General features: G+C 43.4%; 2 protein-coding genes across 2 annotated transcripts in view; both read right to left on the bottom strand.

Annotated features, from left to right (window-relative positions):
* Positions 1-1,565: 1,565 nt before the first annotated feature.
* BANF2 (BANF family member 2) lies at positions 1,566-10,245 on the bottom strand. Its single transcript, XM_082234730.1, has 3 exons — positions 10,096-10,245; positions 3,375-3,503; positions 1,566-1,837 (listed from the first exon to the last, which is right to left on the bottom strand). The coding sequence occupies exons 2-3, from the start codon at positions 3,498-3,500 to the stop codon at positions 1,691-1,693; spliced, it is 273 nt and encodes a 90-aa protein (XP_082090856.1). The 5' UTR covers positions 3,501-3,503; positions 10,096-10,245; the 3' UTR covers positions 1,566-1,690.
* A 139-nt stretch (positions 10,246-10,384) lies between these two features.
* SNX5 (sorting nexin 5) overlaps positions 10,385-22,146 on the bottom strand; it is a 29,449-nt gene continuing 17,687 nt past the window's right edge. Inside the window, exons 8-13 of the mRNA XM_082234552.1 lie at positions 21,983-22,058; positions 18,645-18,684; positions 16,932-17,018; positions 15,776-15,935; positions 14,012-14,097; positions 10,385-12,017 (exon numbers count right to left, since the gene is read on the bottom strand). Of these exons, the coding sequence (XP_082090678.1) occupies positions 11,967-12,017; positions 14,012-14,097; positions 15,776-15,935; positions 16,932-17,018; positions 18,645-18,684; positions 21,983-22,058 (500 nt within the window). The 3' untranslated portion in view covers positions 10,385-11,966. The remainder of the gene's footprint in view (positions 12,018-14,011; positions 14,098-15,775; positions 15,936-16,931; positions 17,019-18,644; positions 18,685-21,982; positions 22,059-22,146) is intronic.

Here is a 22,146-nt window from a genome sequence, read left to right as displayed (position 1 = left end):
GAAGCCTTTCAGGTCTAGTTGTGGCACTGTGACAGGAAGCTAACGGGTAGCCAATGCAGTCGGGCCAAGGCTGGCATGATAGACTCAAACTGTCTTACCCAGCCAGAACCTGGCTGCTACAGTCTACACCTGGGTTTCCCAAACTTGGGTCTCCAGCAGTTTTCGGACTTAAGCTCCCATCATCTCTAGGTAGCAGGACCAGTGGTTGGGGATGATGGGAATTGTAGTCCCCCGACAGCTGGAGTCCCAAGTTTGGGAAACCCTGGCAACTCCGCAGTTTCCGAACCATCTTCAAAGGCAGCAGTCTCACCAAGAGGCTACCAGAGCATAGTCAACAGACGTTAGGCTGTCCCTGATCCGATAGGGGCACAGCTGGGCCACCAGTCTGAGAGGATGGAAGGCAATCCCCCGCTACTGAGGCTACCTGAGCCTCAAGCAACACCAGTGGATCCAGAAGGATCCTCAAGCTACGTAGCTGCTCTTTCGGAGCTAGTGCAGCCTTGACAGTTGTTGTGTGGATTGAGCTTCAGTTCATTGGCACTCATCCAGTCCAGAATTTCTGAATCCATGCATGGGGCCATTCCTCTTGCAGAAGCAAAGGAGGAAGGAACTTTTCAGTGTTTTGTGATTTAATGTTCATGGTTTGTAAAACTTTGAAATATATAAACATAAAAGTTCATTTGTAAAGAAATTCTCTTAAAAGGGAGAATTCCCAACTTCTCCCTGCTAACTTTACACAGAAAGGTGAAACCTATTCATACCAGTTGGTGCTGAGTAGGGAGGGGGAGAAAGTCAATTCAATTCACATTTAAAGGAGAACTTAACAAATTTGCATTTTCTGAAACGAGGCAAACCAAAACATAGCCATCCTTCAAATATTGCACTTCTCCGAATTATGGGATGCATTTCTCCAGTCAAGCAATGTGTATGCATATGTTGGAATAAAGTGTGCTTTTATTTGTGAAAACATACCAAAATGTATAGTATTAGGGAAGCAGCCTGAAAAAATATGTATATTAGTCAAAACTGCATGCAGGATTCCTTTTTAAAGTCTCCAAAAACTACTACTGTGCTCAATTCTTGTGGCTCCTTTGCTGTGTTCTTGCATCTCTTGGGGGGAATGTCCCATTTTTAAGCATGTTTAGTGAGTTTTAGATTTGTTAACCACTGTAATATTTTTTAAAAAATAAAAAGTTGTATATACAGTGGTGCCTCGCAAGACGAAAAGAATCCGTTCTGTGATTCTCTTCGTCTAGCGGTTTTTTCGTCTTGCAAAGCAAGCCCATTGACGGATTAGCGGATTAGCGCTATTAGCGGCTTTTAGCGGCTTATCTGATAAGCGGCTTAGCGGCTTAGAAAAAGGGGGGGGAAGGAAAAAACAACCAGCAGGAACTCGCAAGACATTGTCGTCTTGCGAAGCAAGCCCACAGGAAATTCGTTTTGCGAAGCACCTCCAAAACGGAAAACTCTTTCGTCTAGCGAGTTTTCCGTCTTGCGAGGCATTCGTCTTGCGGGGCACCACTGTATATAAATGATTTAAAATAAAGTCCCAGCTGGATAGATAAATGCTTCATTGGTTTAATAACATCATGACTGCAAGAAATCATTGGTTTCAGGTCTGTGAGGGGGAAGAGGTTGTTGTTTTGAGGTGTGTGTGTGTGTGCTTGGGGTGTGGAGGATCCCTGTGATCCTACAGGAATGTGAGGCACCACTCCAAGAGACAGAGGGCACAGCGCTCAGCCTGGTAGCTGCTGGCTCCATAGGACAACTTCAGCCACTTTTGAAATGTAGCACATTCCTTCTTCAAGAGGAGGAACTGGCCCAGGAGGATGTACGCCTGGAAAGAAAATCAGGAAGCAGAATTAGTATTTTCCCCCAGTAGCAAGAAAAGCAAGCCTGAAATGAATGTTGAAATAAACAGAGGGGAAATGTGGCAAATCTGTGAATTTTGTCGTTTGGAATTTGAGATTGAAATTTGAGCCCAAAACATTCAATTTTCAACACTTGATTTTTTTTGTTGAACCCACCCACCTTCTGACGGGGGTGGACGGGGTCAGTTTATTACCCATTCAGCTTTTCGGAATGGTTAGCTGAATAATGAAATCATTACAAAGTTTAACGATGGGCTTCCTAGTATGTTCAGTTCAGCCAAATGTGGATGAAACATTTGTCAGATATTCAATATCAGCACCCACAGTGGATAATTTTGAGGGAAATGTTAAGGGCCAAACTAGTTTTAGCCTGAAAGCTAGACTGGGCTCACAGAGGAGGCAGTGCACAATTGCAGTTTAAACACTGTCATCAAACTGAGAGCCAAGTCCAATTCAGATGTTCTGAACGGGGCTTAAGTAAACACGCAAGGAAGAGAGACAGAGGAACTAGAACTGTCCTCGATCCTCATCGCCCTCCCTGGGTTCAAAGGTGGCTGTGTGTAGCGGGAAAGCTCCTGTACTCACAGAGGCCCCTGGGCATTTTGAAATCCTGGAAAACCAGGGCTTCAAAACGTGGAAACCTCTGCAAGCACTGGAGTCCTTTCCCTTGGAGACAATCACCCTGGAACATGCAGAAGGTGACTGGGATGAGAGACAGGGCTAGCACACTTCTGCATACTCTGATTGGCCAGAGGTTACAAATATAAAGTTTTCCATCTGGCAAGGAAGTCAAGTTGGCAATGTATGGCAAGTGGCCGTGAAGTTCCATCTCCCATCTTGTGTGACCACTGGCAAGACATAAGACGCAAGACTCCCTGCCTTCTAGACTCTATCTGTCATAATGTCCGCTTTGAAACTGGTCAGGAATGATCTAGCACTGGGGGCAGGGCAGGGCTTCAACAGAGGTCTTTTGGGGCAGCCTTTCACTGGACTGAGGTTGATGTGTCTGCACAACAGAAGTCCTTAACAAAAGTCCTAATAGTCACAGCCAGAGTGGAACGGGCTACAAGAGGGAAATACACCACCTCATTATGTTCTTGAAGTGTGTTGAATTATCAAAAATGGACACATTGACAGACCTGGTCTATAAAAGCAATGGTATCTGGTATAATACAGTACAAAATTTGTCCAATAGTGGTCAGGCTTTGTGAACTATTGCAACACAAATGTCAGAAACACCAGGTTTCAAAGACATTTCTTTATGTGAACATGATTTAGGTAGTAGATAGGTAGCTGTGTTAGTCTGTCATAGTCAAAATAAAAAAAAATTCCTTCCATCTGAAGAAGTGTGCATGCACACGAAAGCTCATACCAAGAACTAACTTAGTTGGTCTTTAAGGTGCTACTGGAAGGAATTTTTTTTATTATGATTTAGGTAAATCATGAATTACGTGGGTTAATAAATAAAAAGTGCTGCGGGGCATAAAGCATTAAAACAATTACCTTGTCAAAGCCCTTTGCCGCTAGTTTTGCTCCAAGCTCCTCATTTATGCCATCAACTACTATAATAGGTTTGTCACCCATAGGCTCAGATACAAAGTCCTGGAATTTCGTGCTTCTGATAGCCATTATCTAGAACAGTAGTACAAAGAGGAGGAGGCAAGACAGAGGAATAATAATAATAATAATAGTAATAGTAATAATAATAATTTTATTTATACCCCGCCCTCCCCAGCCAGAGCTGGGCTCAGGGCAGCTAACACCAGTAAAATTACAATAAAAACATAAGGGGGGGACCAATTTAAAATACCAGTTAAAATACAATTTAAAAAGCAGCCTCATTTTAATAATAGCCCATAGATCAAACCCATAAGGGGAGGGAAACATAAGGGTCAGACTGAGTCCAAACCAAAAACCAGGCAGAACAGCTCTGTCTTGCAGGCCCTGCGGAAAGATGTCAGGTCCCGCAGGGCCCTAGTCTCTTGTGACAGAGTGTTCCATCAAGTCGGGGCCAGTGCTGAAAAGGCCCTGGCCCTAGTGAGACCAATCTAACCACCTTGAGACCTGGGACCTCCAAAGTGTTGTCATTTGTGGACCTTGAAGTCCTCCGTGGGGCATACCGGGAGAGGCGGTCCGGTAGGTACGTGGGTCCTAGGCCGCATAGGGCTTTAAAGGTCAAAACCAGCACCTTAAACCTGACCCTGTACTCCACCAGTTGGTAAAGCACTGGATGAATGTGATCCCGTGGCAAGGACCCTGTGAGGAGCCTCACCACGGCATTCTGTACCCACTGGAGTTTCTGGGTCAGCTTCAAGGGCAGACCCACATAGAGCAAGTTACAATAATCAAGCCTGGAGGTGAACGTCACATGGATCACTGTGGCCAGGTCAGTGCGAGAAAGGTAAGGGACCAACTGCTTAATACGGCAGAGATGGAAAAATGCCACCTTTGCTTTAGCTGCAACCTGCGCCTCCATGGAAAGGGAGGCGTTGAAGGATACATCCAAGCTCTTGACAGAAGAAAATACCTGCCCAGGGGTGGATATCTGCTGGGGAGACCTCCTAAGACTTCCACCACCATGTGATAGACATGAGGGTGGGCCTGCCTTGTCCATAGCAGTGTCTCAGCACTGCAATTCCTTCTCCCTTGAGAAGGCTGCAAATTCCTCTACATTGACGGTATTCCAATGCCTTTTTAAACCATGGCTACTGACAAAGGTATTGTTTTTGTGGGGGGACACCCTGCAAATAGATTCCATCAAGCATCACCCCAAGTGTGGGCAGGAAATAGATTTAAATTGAATGGGCTCATATGTGAATAAAAGGGCACATGGAAAAATCGAATCTGTGCAACACACATGTGCCTTAAAAAGCTTGGTGCCTACCAGGGTGGATAAAAATAATATATATTCTTTTAGAATAATCAAAAAAGTTGATTTTTTTAAAAAATTTAAATCAGATTTTTTAAAAACAAAATGCTTTAGGAGGAAAAATCTTTCTAAAGATAGTTTTCTGTTTAAGTTACATTATAGTCCAAAGGCAATTCATCAGCCAATAAGGATTTGTTTTTAATTATGTAGCATGAGGCTTTATATGCAATGTTTAAATTTTTTGGTAAATTAATTCCATTAATCCGTTCACAATGTCATGCGCTTCCAGAGGTTTCTGTAAGATTATTTGGGACAGTTCTTCTAACGTGAAGATATTATCACAGATGCTTGTTTTTGCAGTTCTCAAAAGTGTGAGTTTGTGTCTGCAGAGATAAATGCCCTTTTTTCACAGGAAAAATGTTATAAAATAAACATACAGAGTTGAGGAAAAACCCTTAATCCCTTTGTTCTTTTGCAAATTTATATACACAGAATCAACCTTGTAAATGCTAAGTTCCAAGAGGTTCAGTGAATAGATTGTTTGGAGTGGAATAGATCTGCACAAGTAAAAGGTAAAGGGACCCCTGACCATTAGGTCCAGTCATGACCGACTCTGGGGTTTGCGGCGCTCATCTCGCTTTACTGGCCGAGGGAGCTTGTGGGTCATGTGGCCAGCATGAAAAAGCCGCTTCTGGGGAACCAGAGCAGCGTACGGAAACACCATTTACCTTCCCGCCGGAGCAGTACCTATTTATCTACTTGCACTGGCATGCTTTCGAACTGCTAGGTTGGCAGGAGCAGGGACTGAGCAACGGGAGCTCACCCCGTCACGGGGATTTGAACCGCTGACCTGATCAGCAAGTCCTAGGCTCTGTGGTTTAACCCATAGCGCCACCTGTTTCCCTATCTGCACAAGTAGCTCAGTGTAAAGCAGTAAAAATGATAGTGCAGCCTTGTGAGCAGAATACTCCACAAGTCTTGGGATCTTTGTGTAATAATTGTGCAAGTCAGTTGCATGTCTGTGCAACTCAAGACTAGAGGCAAGTGCTGAAGGCACTTCAGGGCTGGCAACCTTTTCCCAATCCCACTGGGTTCCAACAACTGCATTAACACCTGCAACTGTACAGAATAGGCACCTGAATGTAGAAACAAATCCAAAGGGGTGGAAATAGTAACTGGGATCTGTAAGTCTTTGGTGAGACTTTGAAGTGCTTGCCAGTCAACCAATAACAGTTCACTGGTTCCAGGCCCTTCTCCCCAGGGCTCGCCTGACATTGTCCAAACAATAAAGTCTCTACCTCGAACCAGTGGCGTAGCGTGGGGGGTGCAGGGGGGGTGGCCGCACCGGGCGCAACATCTGGGGGGGGCGCACTCGCAGCTCTCTGCCCCTACCTAGATCCACGGGTTAGGGGGCGCAAATTACTTGCCTTGCCCCGGGTGCTGACAACCCACGCTACGCCACTGCCTCGAACTTCAGTTCTGCAGCAGGAATCCCTGAAGATCTTTGCTCTAGTCCTTGGTTCCCCTTTTCCAGCTTTCTACCAGCCTGTTTCTACTCGGCCTGCTTTTTCTGCAAGCCCGTTCCAGCCTGGGCCTACCAACTGTATCTCTCCTCCCCCCTCCCCTCTAGAAAAAGTACAGCAGAAAAGTTGTCCAAATAGAAACAGTTAATTTACTAAACCTCGCAATAATTTCATAACTATCTCTCTACGCATTTCTAACAGCATAACCAAATCAGTAATTTTTGATATAACTGTAGAAACTACTCTGAATTTTTTTTATTCCATATTTGAAACCTTATACCAGCAAAAATGAGTCTTTCTGTAAAATAATGATTTAAATCAAGCCTTACTGACTAGTGATTTAAATCGCTTTGATTTACATCAAATCCACCCAGGCTTAATGTAGCTGTGACTAGGGAGCAACATGTCAACTCAAACACAAAATGATAGCAGCAATGGCGAGAGTTCAGTATCTCTGGAACTTGGATCTTATTGCATACCAAAAAAAATTGTGATTTATTTTCCTGAGGGGACAGGGTGAGACTGAGGAATAATGCAGGATTTCAGCGTGTGGGGTGCCAGGTGTATGCTACCTTACTCTATGCTTGTGAAACATGGACCACTTATAAACGCCATCTCCAACTCCTCGATAGATTCCATCAATGGTGTCTCCGAAAAATTTAACACATCACTTGTGAAAACAGTGTGATGGAAGACGCAAAGATCACCAGTGTCGAAGCAATGATTCTTACATCAATTTTGTTGGACTGGTCATGTTTGGATGCCTGATTATCATCTTCCAAAGCAGCTACTCTATTCCCAACTTTAGAATGGAAAGCGAAATACCGGTGGTCAACAAAAGAGGTTTAAAGACTCTCTCAAGGCCAGTCTTAAAAAATGAAGTATCAACACCAACAACTGGGAAACACTGGCCTGCGAACACTCCAGTTGGAGAACAGCCTTTAGCAAAGGTGTCATGGGATTTGAAGACACTCAAACTCAGGACGCAAGGGAGAAACGTGCTAAGAGGGAGGCACATTTGGCAAACTCACACTGTGATCAACTCCCGCCCGGAAACCAATGTTCCCACTGTGGAGGGACGTGTGGATCCAGAATTGGCCTCCATAGTCACTTCCCAGTAGTGATGTATTGAAGTGAGAGCTGGACCATAAAGAAGGCTGATCGCTGAAGAATTGATGCTTTTGAATTATGGTGCTGGAGGAGACTCTTGAGAGTCCCATGGACTGCAAGAAGATCAAACCTATCCATTCTTAAGGAAATCAGCCCTGAGTGCTCACTGGAAGGACAGATCCTGAAGCTGAGACTCCAATGCTTTGGCTACCTCATGAGAAGAGAAGACTCCCTGGGAAAGACTCTGATGTTGGGAAAGATGGAGGGCACAAGGAGAAGGGGATGACAGAGGACGAGATGGTTAGATAGTGTTCTCGAAGCTACCAGCATGAGTTTGACTAAACTGCGGGAGGCAGTGGAAGACATAAGTGCCTGGCGTGCTCTGGTCCATGGGGTCACGAAGAGTCGGACACGACTAAACAACTAAACAACAAGAAGTCACTTACGAACTCTCTGTTAAAACTGTGTTCATGGAAGACAATCTTACTTGGCTACGAGTGATCGCCAAAGAAGAAGTATCCCTAGATGGACAGCCAGGATGCCCATTAAGAAACAGAAGAGTAGACCCAAGGGGTGGGATGCAAGTTTCTCAGAGGCCACGCCTTCCCAGGCTTCACCACCATTCAGGCACCAGCTCAGCCAGAAATAGTATGCCTGATCTGATTCTAGCCATATTTTTTTCTAGATGCAATATTTACTTGTGTGCACACGCATATTCCCACACCCCTCATGCCGCTTGCCAAGTTCCTGCCTGTGTGAGCACTGGACTGTATTTTTATTTATGGAGACAGAGTGTTTATTCTGCTGCAGCCGGCTGCCCATTTCCCAACAACCAGAGTTGTTATGGAGGAGATGGAGAGATGTCTGCTAAGGTGGCCCATAGAGCCCTATGCACAATACCAATTTTTGTACCAGCTAACCCTAATTCAGGAATATTTTTCTCTGCCATTTCCCCCTTCGCAGCCTCCCAACTCCTTTTTTTTAGGTTTTGTGTTTCCATACAAAGGCTACAACTTCTGGCACACTTGACAGCAAGCATATTGCACTTGGTAATGCTTACATGTGAGTAAGGTAAAGGTAAAGGTACCCCTGCCCAAACGGGCCAGTCTTGCCAGACTCTGGGGTTTGTGCGCCCATCTCACATTTATTGGCCGGGGGCCAGCGCTGTCCGGAGACACTTCCGGGTCACGTGGCCAGCGTGACAACGCTGCTCTGGCGAGCCAGAGCCGCACACGGAACGCCGTTTACCTTCCTGCTGGTAAGCGGTACCTATTTATCTACTTGCCCCCGGGGGTGCTTTCGAACTGCTAGGTTGGCAGGCGCTGGGACCGAGCAGCGGGAGCACACCCCGCCGCGGGGATTCGAACCGCCGACCTTTCGATCGGCAAGCCCTAGGCGCTGAGGCTTTAGCCCACAGCGCCACCCGCGTCCCTACATGTGAGTAGACATACATATAATCAGGAGGCATGCTCATTATGTCACCTATGAGGTGTGTTTGTATATTTGTGTAAGTGGGTGTCTTATATATTTTATACTGCATTCCCAAGTCACTTGAGGCTATTAGTGTACTATTATATTTGTGCTAAATTCTGCACCTGGTGTGTGTATATAAAGATCTCATTTTCATGCTCACAACAGACCCTTCATTGTAGCTAAAGGAGGGGAGGGGAAGAGAGAGACTGCCTCACAATGGCATATGACTTCTTGTAAAATGTGTAAGATTTTACATTTATGTTATGATTTGTAGTCTTTTGTCCTAATCTTTTTAGATCTTTCGCTGACAATTGACAAAAGGGTTCCTTGTGTTGTGCAGTTGTGCTGTCACCATTACTGCTAGTCTGGATTGCAATGTCACAAGCAAGTACATGTTGCAAACAATAGTTCCTTGCATTCCTGGGAGGGAAAGGGACAAATGGGATGCACCCAGTTGTTGTCCAACATCTTTAATAAACATCTTGCACGAAGGACTAGATGGGATGCTCATCAAATTTGAAGGTGGCACCAAATTGGGATGGGTACCTCAAAAGATAGAATGGAGATTTGAGATGACCTTAGCAGATTGGAAAACTGGGCCAAAAGTAAGAAAATTTCAGTAGGGGCAGATGTAGGCAGGAATAACTAGCAGAACAAATGGGACACCTAGCTTGACAGCAGTATATATGAAAAGGATCTATAGTGGACCACAAGCTTAACATGAGTCAACAGTGTGATGCAGCAGCAAAAAAAGCTATTGCAATTCTAGGCTGCATTAATAGAAGTCTAGTATCCAGATTGCTGGTGGCAAGAAAAAATAGGTGTGAAAGGACAATTCCTGAATGCCAAGATCCAAGTTCCCTTTGGAGCAAGTTCTCTTTGGTGAGAGAACCCCAGGAGAGACATAAAATAAGCAACAAAGCATGGAAATGTAAGCAGTTTGACCTCTTAACATATGCCCTTGTAAGCTCCTTCCCCTAGCATAAAAAATACCACACATTTGGTAAGTTAAAAATGGTTTACTTACAAACTCACCAAAGGTCAGGTTCATGTGAGAGCCAGCGGCTCTCGGGATTCCAGTCTATCCCAGCTGTACCTGGAGATTCTAAGGACTGAATCTGGGGCCTTTGCTATGGAAAGCATGTGCTCTACACTGAGCCACAGTCCTTTCTCTGATTTGAAACCAGGTGTCATACTCTACCCACTATGCTCTACAGTCAAGACACTCCACAGCTAAGGTTTTGCTCACCTGCTTCTTTGGGTTATGTTAACTTGGGAGGCGCTGAAGTTGACCATCTCTGTAGTTCATGCAGCCCTGTTCACAAATGGATGGAAATGTGTGATTAGGTATGTAGCAGTAGCCATGGTGCTTGTATCTAGGTGCTGATGAACAGACAATGGTGTCTGGCCAGGAGATAGGATGCCTCAGATCTTAACATCCCCATCTTTCAGGGGAGGGCATTACATTTTATTTACATTACAGAAAAACACAAAACACACCCATAGTTATCATATATAGAGAGGCATGAGTTATCATATAGAGAAATGATGAAAATTAGTTTATTGTTCCAATATAATATAAACAGCAACCATTTACAGAAAAAACAAATTCTGCTTCAACGGAGTTTGATTAAATGTCAGACATTGGCCCCAGAAACAGACTTTCAGTTAGTGCAGATGACAGGTAACTGGTATAATATCACCAGGAGGATAGACTCAAATCAATGGCTTCAAGTTACATGAAAGGAGATTTCCGACTAAACATCAAGAAAAACTTTCTGACATTAAGAGCTGTTCAACATTAGAACAGTTTTCCTTGGGAAGTTGTGGACTCCCCTGGTGACATACAAATGTAGTTACCAAGCCATCAATTAATTCATTTTGCTGCTGTTGTGGAGTAAGGCTTCTTGTGATTAGGAAGTATCCTGGCAAAACTATGAATTACTTTGACTTTATTGAACAGTAATCATTCGGGTGGCGCTGTTGGTTAAACCACAGAGCCTAGGACTTGCTGATCAGAAGGTCGGCGGTTCGAATCACCGTGATGGGGTGAGCTCCCGTTGCTCAGTCCCTGCTCCTGCCAACCTAGCAGTTCGAAAGCACGTCAAAGTGCAAGTAGAAAAATAGGTACCGCTCCAGTGGGAAGATAAACAGTGTTTCCGTGCGCTGCTCTGGTTCACCAGAAGCGGCTTAGTCACGCTGGCCACATGATCCAGAAGCTGTACGCCTGCTCCCTCGGCCAATAAAGCGAGATGAGCGCCGCAACCCCAGAGTCGGCCACGACTGGACCTAATGGTCAGGGGTCCCCTTTACCTAATCATTGTTTCAATTTATTATTGTGATTTCAATGTTTGTTTGTTTTTTAATGTTCTTGTGGTTATTGTGAGCCACCTTTGTTTTTGGAAAAGTGGAATACAATTATTAAATCAAATAAAATAAACTCATCTTTTTCTGTTGCAATACTAAGTCGCTTCAGCCAGTGGAATGAGAGTTACACTGCACATTTCAATATGTAAAATAGCCATGGAACATAGATGCCTATTACTATTGCAAGAGCAAAGAAGATTCCACATCAATTAAATGCTACATAAATCAAGAGTAGACATTTATTTTGTATTCAAGAGTACATACACAGTGAATCAAAAAATATTGCAGTAGAGGTTTATGAAATTTAATGTTAATGCATTTCCTTATAAAACTGCAAAGCATTAGCTGTAGTCATTTGCACATGGAAATAGAGAGATTTGGGTTATGGTATATATGCAACAGGCACCATGACAGATTGTAATTTCAAATCTTCCACTGCACAAACTCATTTCCAGTGCTAAGGCATTTTTCCAGAAACCAGTTTCTTCCACAATAGTAATTTACCAGTTATCAAACTCATACACATATTGTTTGCTTACCCTGAGGTTTAACACGTCAGTGGAAATTCAAGCAAATCTATATGTAATACAATTTTTTTTTTATCATTGAGATCAATGCATTAGTGTCAGCTTGGTTAGGTTTTTAGCCAGAAAAAGGTGGTATAGAGAAACCAAGCTAGAAACAGTCCCGTGCGGCCGTTTGAGTGCAATTTCCAAGTGCCTTCCTCACTCCACCCCCACAGGTAAGTTGCCTTCAGTTCTTCTTTAACACTTCAATGCAGTTTTGTATGAGAGAAACATTATTCTGGAAGGCAAAAGAAGTAGTCCGTTAGGTGGAGGAGACAGGGAGCCATCAAACCTCACCACAGAATAAGATAATCCAATGTATTTTCAAATAGTCTTGTTCAACGTGCTTTTCTTGTTATCTGAAATACTGATGTCAGTTTGGTAGTTTACATACATAAACTCAACACTGTAGCCCTATGCAGATGCAGTTACTATAACTGCCAGGTGAACTAAAGTATATCTGAAGGAGCGTCTCCACCCCCATCGTTCAGCCCGGACACTGAGGTCCAGCGCCGAGGGCCTTCTGGCGGTTCCCTCACTGCGAGAAGCCAAGTTACAGGGAACCAGCCAGAAGGCCTTCTCGGTAGTGGCATCCGCCCTGTGGAATGCCCTCCCACCAGATGTCAAAGAGAACAACAACTACCAAACTTTTAGAAGACATCGGAAGGCAGCCCTGTTTAGGGAAGCTTTTAATGTTTGCTGTATTACTGTATTTTAATACTTGGTTGGAAGCCGCCCAGAGTGGCTGGGGAAGCCCAGCCAGATGGGCAGGGTATAAATAATAAATTATTTATTATTATTATTATTATTATTATTATGGTGGGTTAAATTCATTTTGGTGCACAACTTTGAATGATTTCTAGTTCATCTTCACATTCAATACCTCCCCCTGCCAAACTCTTAGCTGTTACTTTAAAAAACAAACAAACTACTGAGCATTAGTAAAGAAAGTTAGGAAACAAAACGTGGAGGCAACATGGTATGACTTTATTAGCCAGATAGAGATGCTGCTGTGGTTAATGTCTTAGTCACTGTTTCTAAACAATCAGATGGAGGGGTTTTCTTTATCTTCCCTGCTGAAGCCGTTTGCTCTCTTCCAACAGGAGCAACTTGCAGCAAGTAATACAGAGACAGGGACAAAGTGAATGATGCCTTATGCCTTTAACAGCTGTGCGGCTGAAACATATTAAACAGGGTAAGTCTTTTCTGGTATGGGAAATCAATTGGGGGGAAAGCTTCACCTGTTGGTATGCTGCTTGTCAGACAACTTATTGTTTGTGACCTCTGTTTCACTGTTGGACCTTATACTTCATCACAGCAGCTTATAGGATCTGAATGCTGATTTATTTTTCTTTTGCAGAGGATGAACTTTGTATGGACTAAAGGTTCATTTGGATAAACTGGAACTAGTTCCTGTATGGATAGGATGAACCAGAACTAGATTCTTTTAAAAATGAACTTTCCAAGAACTAATAGGTCATGAATGAGCATACTAAGCTTTCTTTGCCACTGTGTGGAAGTGTATGGTCGGACACTGGGATTCTCCTGTACGAGGTCTCAAAATTGCATGGGAAGCCTTGAGTATAGGAGGTTCCTTTCTTCACACCTTCACCTTCCTGAGTTGAGGCTTGACATGAAAGAGCTTCATGCACTTGTGTGGAGGTTTTAAAATTAAGTAGACACATGAAGTAGGTCTTCTGTGTAAGAATAAGAACAAAACATCCCTCCCCCTGGATATGACTACGCAGTGTGAATTCTCAACATTTTGGGCACCTTGCTCTTAATTATATGCTCCAGTAGTCCCTCCTCCTAAACAAACCATGCCACTTCATAGCTGAGTCTTATTCATATAAAAGGCTCTAAGAGAATGTACTCAATTCAGACATATATAAGTCCTCCCTGCACCCAGAGAAAAGCAGTGGCACAGAAGTTCTTTGAAACAAATTTAAACAAGTTTTCTGTCCATATTTGGAAAGTTTTACCATGCCAAAAAAAGACTTCAGGGCTTATTTAGTGATATTGAAAGTTTTGGCTGACAGCATAAAACACACTAATCTAAATCAAGCTACTTAATTAGCGACACCCCCCCACCTGAACAGTCTTCATATTGCAAAAGGCCTGTTTGCTAGCCCTCAAAGGACAAATACGCTGAAATGCCCCCAAATGCATACTGTGGAATATTTTCTACAGTTAAGGCAGCCTCCAACCAGTGTCTTACTTTAGAACACATACCTTTGCATGCTTGATCTCGAGCTCAGACATTTCAATTAGATTTTTACGAAATGCTGCTATTCGCTTCTGTTTGAAGTTGATCAGTTCTGCCGTTTAGAGAACAGAGATGTTAAATCACTTGGAGATGGACTCGGGGGGGTGTCTTATCGTCTTAAATAATTTTAAATCACTACATTATTTTTGCATAATCTGAAAATTATTCTAATGGGGTGGGGAGAGAATTGTTTTCAGTTTCATTATTAGGCACAAATGGGGGGTGGGGGGGCGGACACACCAACAAGAATCTACCCTGTGCATTACAGATGGGCTGGGTAGGAGAAGAGTGCTGCTACTACAGAAGAACGCCTGCATGCCAGAACCTAACACACATGGACTTCCATTAGTGTAGGAATTCATTTGGGTAGGGTTAATGCTCCAATAGCTTAAGCCACTGTCATTTTAACTGAGTTTAATGACAAACACATGAACAAATCATTAGCATAAAGATGTTGAGTACTTGCCAACAGGAATGAGTAACTTTTACACGCAGCAAAATGTTTTATGTCTTTTGAGAAACTTGGTAACTGAATTAACCCATTTTGTCAAACTATAAATAAGTGCCAAACATGCTGATATATATCTATTCCAAATAATACCCAGTTTTTCTGAAAGATTTCCATAGCACTATGGAAAGGGAAATGCAGGCAGCGACTGATGAATATGTGTGTCTGAAAGATGCATGATCATGGACGTATGCATGGTGCCAAACCTGGAAGTGACCTGAAAATGTCACTTAACACATCGCTAAAAGGGTGTAATGGGGGCAGGGCAGGCTCATACGTGTTCCTCCAATACATGCGGGGGCCGTGAAAGGAACCCTCGTGCAAAATGGTTGTCGGCTGAATCAAAAGCCTGGGATGAAGGTAATGAATACTTGTCCCAAACTCTTAGTGTTAGCCCTAGTAATAAATTTAGAAGGATTTTGTAGAGGTAAAGAAAGGGAAAATAGCAATCAAACCAACAAAATTCATTCACAGAAATAGCTCAATGCTGGCAGAGCATGTAAATGTGGAATACACTGGGTGAAGCAGGTGGGGTTTTATTTTCAGTTCGTGCTCAGTAGGGCAAACCTTTAGAGACACGAAGAACAGAAATTATTATAGTTACCTTTATGTGTAATTCAAAACAAAAACAATACTAAACCATAAAATAAAACTCTAGTGGCATTTAAGGATGTCTTAACAAAGTTCTGATTTTTCCCATGGCAGCTGGTTTGGGTTTTTTCTCTTTTTTGGGGGGGGGGATATCAAGTGTTATTTTGCTTCAAAAAACTCATTTTTTGCTTTGCAAAATGTAAGTCTGCCCATTGGGTAATCCAGTACTCTTGGTCAGTGTTCAAATTACAAGGAAAGTGGTAGGGAGGCCATTAAAGAATTCATAAGCTTCCTGACTCCTCACCTTTAAGACAAATCATGCTCTTGTAAAGCTCGACACAGTTACTGAGGGGGCCAGACTCCATTTGCCATCCCCACAATTCAGATGTTGCTTGTTGAACTTGATGCAGAAAAATGAGATCCCACCCATCACTTCAGAGCAATTTCAATGTTTATCCCTATGCTGATTGCTAGGGAATAAAGTCATCAGCACCCTAGACTGCATATCACAAGCAGAAGTTACATCTTTCTACAAGGCAAGTAAACTCTAGACTGAAAAACTCTGGAAGAACATCTCAGGCACATCCACTGCAAAGCTTTGCCTTAATGTGGTGTCCTGAAGTGGTTTTACCTTGTTTTGCAGATTCAGAAAGTTTCTCAAATCTTTGACAGCATTCTTGCTGATGTGCTTCTGCCAACTGGACATCTTTGCTTTTCAACCTAGCTTTATCCAAAGCTTTATTTGAATTTTCATACTCCACAAGGGCCCGTGTACGTCTGTACAAGAGATCCTGAATAGGTTGAGTGAAAGAAAAAACAGTTCTTGATCAGAGAATTTAACTCAAAGCTACACCCCATGTTATACAGATATGCAGCCTCATCTATATCTCAAGAAGCATTCCGAAATGCACAAAGAGCTTTTGAAGAAGTTTAAGATAAACCTTATTACAGTGGTACCTTGGGACTTGAACGGCTTGGCTCCCAAACAAACTGACTCCCGAACGCTGCAGACCCGGAAGTGAGTGTTCCAGTTTGCAAACATTTTTTGGAAGCCGAACATCCGACACGGCTTCCGATTGAGTGCAGGAAGCTCCTGCAGCCAATCAGAAGCCGTGCCTTGCTTTTTGAACCGTTTCGGGAGTCATAGCCAAGCAGAGATATGAAGCTTATCTCCTTAGCACAAGCCTGCCAATCTAGGTCAGTGGTGCCCAACGTGGTACCCTCCAAATGATGCTGGACTCCCATCTTCCACCAGTCCAAGCGAGCAGGGCCAAGGTTCAGAGATGCTGGAAGCTGGGATGCAATAAGCTGACCTTGAGCACTGCAGCCTCCTGATTTTTTCATGATTAGTAATATAGTTGAATCAGAAAGGGCTGCAAATTTCTCATCAGATGAATAAGGTCGTGAACTCCAGGTGTGGCAATTGGTCTAGGACAGTGTTTCCCAACCCTGGCCCTCCAGCTGTTTTTGGACTACAACTCCCATCATCCCTAGCTAGCAAGACCAGTGGTCAGGGATGATGGGGACTGTAGTCTGAAAACAGCTCAAGACCCAAGGTTGGGAAACACTGGTCTAGGAGTAGCCAAAGAAGTTCTGAACCTCAATGACAAAAAAATGTACCCAATCAACAACGAACATAGTCTCCCCGTTATCTTGGTACCATTTCAACCTTCAGATTGTGATCATGTGGAGCATGTTAATGCACTGCTATCAAAACTGTGGTACAAAGTTCAGCCAAATTGTTCTCATAGTGTAAGTACTGGAGAAAATGTTCAGAGAGGACTCACTTTTGCTGCTTCTATATTGAGCATATAGTATCTTAGTAATTCTGATAGTTTCAAATCTTCATCAGAAGAAACACGATTCTCTACTTTCTATGGAGAAGAAAACATAATTACTGTATAGACAAACAATTTAAAATTTAGTGCATATTGGCTGTAGCATCTTTAAGAAAAAAAAGTTAAATTCTGCAGAATAAACAGTTCCATTTCAATTTGGCCCTGGGCTGTTTAAGAATGGAAACAACCTTGGCAGCCCTGCTGAATGACCCACACAAGGACACAGGAGTGTGACTTGAGGATATGATTCTAGACCAGGCTTCCTCAGCCTCGGCCCTCCAGATGTTTTGAGACTACAATTCCCATAATCCCTGAGCACTGGTCCTGCTAGCTAGGGATCATGGGAGTTATAGGCCAAAAACATCTGGAGGGCCAAGGTTGAGGAAGCCTGTACTAGACAGTAGTGCTGGGGAACTTCTATTTTACACCTTGGTCATTTGCTTATAGGGTGCCTCAAAGATCAACCTTGCTGGGATTCTGGATCAGTGCCTGGGGCCTCCATGGACTGCCTGTAGGCTAAAAAATGAAGCTTAATTGAGGAATAGCTATGGTGCTCTGCGTCAGCAGGCAGGCAGGCAGGCATACTGAACTTTATGGCACTGTCGCTGCTAAGCCATATCACACCACACATCACACATTTCCCCAATAATCCAACAAATCAACAAAGTTATCCAGAACAGAGCATGCAGAATCACAAGATGGTGTGCACATCAGTAGGGTTCAGTTCAGTAGAACTGCTGCTCTAGAAACAGGGGTTCAGGCTGTGTGCCACTAAACACAGGTTATTATTTTGGAATACCCTTGGACCCAACTCTGACACATTATGTTCAGGCGACAGCTGCGGTGGGTATTCCTTTGCCCAGCACAAGCTGGTACACCAACTACAGATCTGGCCATGAAAACACATGTCTTCGTTACACCTTGTCTGGACTACTCTTACTGGATGCACTCTAAGTGGGGCTTCCTTTGAAAAGGTATCTGGAAACTCAGTTTGGCCCAGAGTGCAATACTCTTTAACATCCATTATGGGGAGGAATTGAACGTTGCACTTTTCCAATGGTTCTGTCAGCGTAAGCACTTCAGCTTGCTGATAGAACATTCTCCCCTTTCCTCCCGCCAGGCACTGTTCTGGGGGTTCTCCAGACCCTGAAACACACACATACCCCGATTCAGTTTGCTGTGCTGGTTCCTGCTAAAGCACCTTCTTAGTTGAACTGGCCTGTGGTTTTTCGGCTAATGATACTAAAGGGACTGTTTTCTGCACTATTAACTGGTCTGCCCACTAAGATCATGGTCAGATGCCCTCTTGTGTGTCCCAACTGACCAGCGCAATCCGTCAGGCTGTGTCTAAGCAGAGGCTTTCTCATAGGAAGTCCCTCCTGATGAAGTGAATGCTGACCCCTCCCTTACAATAGTTTGTCAGATGGCAAATACCTTCCATTTTATACTGATGACATGTGCCAATTGTAGTTTTTTGTTTTGTCTCCTGCTGCTTTCTCTGTAGATTACATTTTTATCTTGCTGTTTTATGCTACTTATGTTTTATAATACAATCTTAAATGTTTTGATTGCTTTTAAGAGGGATGTTATGGTCGGATTATTTTTTGTTGAAAGGTGGGATATAAATATTTTAAATAAAAAATAAAATAAAATAAAAGTTACCCGGAGTTTCTCAAAGAGCTCAGAAATTTTCACCAAGTACCTGGGGAGGAATAGGGTGAGAAGAGAATGTTAACTGTATCTCCCAAACCCTGAACTCACACCAATAGCTTTATATTAGCAGCAAACCTCCTGCACTGGGGCAAGGAGTTGGGGGGCCACATCAGCTATGGCTGCCAAGTTAGTGGTTAAATTCATAGGTGCAGTGACCTGGCTCCACGCCTCCTCTGCCAAACTATTTGGCTTCTGTGCTAACTGTAGAGGAAAGTCTTTCCTCCACAACCAGGATAGAAACCTCCAGGTTGGATCACCTCCACCAGTCTACCTGGAGGAAAGCAATATTTTTAGTCTGTGTTTCCAGGCTGGCTGGGAAAGAGAGTGCTCCCCCTTTTCTATGGCCAGCACAGTGACATAGGCTACTAGCCCCTTAGCAGGCATGTAAAAGAAATGGCACTGCAGATAACTTTTGTGGGCTTATTTATATAAGACTAGATTCTGATTCTACCTGCCTGAACAGATTGGCCTGTTCCGTAAGACCACAGAGTTATGACGACACAGAAGAACACAGGGCAAGGAAGGAGGTACTAACAGTAGAGGTATGAAGCCATACGAAAGACAAGAGGTGCAGACATCCCTGACCAACAGAAGCTAACACACCTTATTAACTGGATAATCTGGTGAATGTATTTATGCTACTGAAACCTGCTAGGCAGTAATGAAATTTTAGCAGAGTCTTCCAGAGGGAACTCAATTTTCATCACTATAAACAAGTCCAACAGAGATGAGTCAGGAATTATGCTTGAGGAAGATAATATAGTACTAGAAGACAACTTAGATTAGAGGTTGCCAACATGGAGCCCACAGGCATCCGTGTGCCCCCCAAAAAGCCTCAGAAGTGCACAACACATGAGGGACTATTTGGTCTTCGTGCTCAGTCCCTATTAGCACTGGTTTCACCTTTCCTACAATGAACACTTTCCCCAAAACATGTCCACTTTGCATTGGATGCCAGGACTGGACACCCACCTTCACTTCTGTTCTGAACAGAGGGAAAATGTGGGGGTGCCTGATGTAGTGCGTCCCCCTAATTGATTAGAGTGGGGCAATGGGGCATGCCTGTGCCATTTTGTAGTCCTGCCTCTTGTTCTGCTCTTAGCTAAGGCAGCCATTTTGGTTTAGGCAACAACCCCCACTGCAGCCATTTTGTGACTGGAGCCCACAGCACTCTCTCAAAATTCCAGATGTGCCCACTGGCCCAAAAAGGAGACCCCATAAAAAAGAACGAGGGCTGCTGTTGTTCTGGTGCAAAGAACCAGAAACATACATGGATCTGGAATAGAATGTTCAGCAATTGTACATTTGCAAAATTTTAAACCTGAGTTTCAGAACGCTTTTGTATCAGTAGGTGACAGCACACTCAAGTGAAGAGCACTGCACTGGCAAAAGGTGGTGCTGTGGTCTAAACCACCAAGCCTCTTGGGTTTGCTGATCAGAAGGTCAGCGGTTAGAATGCCCATGATAGGGTGAGCTCCCATTGCTCTGTACCAGCTCCTGCGAACCTAGCAGTTCGAAAGCATGCCAGTGCAACTAGATAAAGAAGTACCACTGTGGTGGAAAGGTAAATGGTGCTTCTGTGCGCTCTTGCACTTGTCATGGTGTCCCATTGCACCAGAAGCGGTTTAGTCATGCTGGCCACATGACCCGGAAAGCTGTCTGTGGACAAACGCCGGTTCCCTCGGCCTGAAAGCGAGATGAGCGGCGTGCCCCATAGTCACCTTTGACTGGACTTAATCGTCCAGGGGTCCTTTCCATTTACCTTTTACTGGCAGCAAAAAAGGGGGTTGCATTCAAAGTAGCGCTAATAATAATAATAATAATAATAATAATAATAATAATAATAATAAATAAGCCGGGCTCAGAGCGGCAAACAACAATAAAAGTAAAACAGCATTCTAAAATCAATTCAATATCAAATTAATGGCAACCATTGAGCTAGAGTTCTATCAGATTGTGCCTTGGCCAAAGGCCTGTGGAACAGCTCGGTCTTGCAGGCCCTGCGGAAAGATGTCAAGTCCCTAGTCTCTTGTGACAGAGCGTTTCACCAGATCGGGGCAACAGCCGAAAAAGCCCTGGCTCTGGTTGAGGCCAGCCACACCTCCAAGATGTATTTGAAGACTGTAAGGTCCTCTGTGGGACCTTACAGAGGTGGTCCCATAGGTACGAGGGTCCTAAGGATATTGTTCCATCTGTACAGGCATTTCTGCTTGCCCAATGGAATGTTCTCTCCTCTCCTCGCTCTGTATGCTGTTCTGGGGGCTCTCAAGACCTTCCAGTGCAGATCGGGGTGTGGGTGGCAAGGAGAACCCTAGTGGGACTCATTACACTGGTTTCTGCTAGGGCAACAATTTAGCTGAATACAGCCCAATGAATCCACAGGAGTCAATTGCTGTTACTCGAGAGGGTAAGAACAGCAGAATGCAGGCAGCAGAAGCAGCTAGCTGCCAGTTGAGAAATCAATAGTATTAAGACAAAAACAAAGAACAGAGAAATTTACAGACACTAGGTGATTTCAACATTCATCATACTCAGAGAAAACCCACTGAAATCAATAGGTCTATGCTGAATACGACATGGGACAGTATCCAACTGAACAGTTACACTAGTGTAAGGATTCTTAGTTGTGCAATGGAAATTCTTCACCCTCTCCTCACCCTGCACAACCTGTAAATCTGCTCCAGAGAGGGGAAGGATTCCCTGCAATAGATTCAAAGGTCAAGCTGGAAGGGGGCGGCAGCACAGGGAGAAGTGGGGATGGTTCTCTTGAACAGCTGAAAGTTCTTGTCCTAGTGAAACAGTACAGTTGGATAACTCCCTAAGCTGGATATCACCTACTAGCAAAAAAGAATCAATAGGAAAGAAATACAGAAAGTGAAAATCAAAGGCAGAAAAATAAAAGGAAATAGCATGAAAACTAATCAAATTTACAGAAGGCACCAAAAGTTAATATTCTGAATTCTAATTTCCCTTTAATATTGTTTTCAGGTTTTTGATTTGTCTTAATTATACAAGAGGTCTCAACTGTGTCACCCCTAACATGTCCTGCTACCATTTAAATAAAATAAAAAAGTTATCAGGATAGCAGGATGAATCTGACACATCACATCTACTTTGAACCTTAGTGGCCTTTGTCACTGTGACAAAGTAATAATAATAAATAATAATAATAATAATAATAATAATAATAATAATAATACCTTTATTGTCAATGTACAACCTGTGTACAATGAAAGTTTGAGAATCTTTGCCAGAGCTATTTTTGAAGAGGAATGGCATGGACTTACTTTTTAATGGTAGTTGGTTCTTCTAGAGCCAGACTATTTAAGCAAGCCGAAGTATGAATATAATCATCTGCAACATCTATTGAGAAAGAACACAAAACACTTTCAGTCTTGTCTCTGAACTGAGCAGTATTTAGAAAATACTCTTAAGTGTCTCTATAGGTAAA

Source organism: Podarcis vaucheri (genome assembly GCF_965113315.1).
Source record: "Podarcis vaucheri genome assembly, chromosome: 8".
NCBI lineage: Eukaryota > Metazoa > Chordata > Lepidosauria > Squamata > Lacertidae > Podarcis > Podarcis vaucheri.
This window is presented reverse-complemented; position numbering and strand designations above follow the sequence as displayed.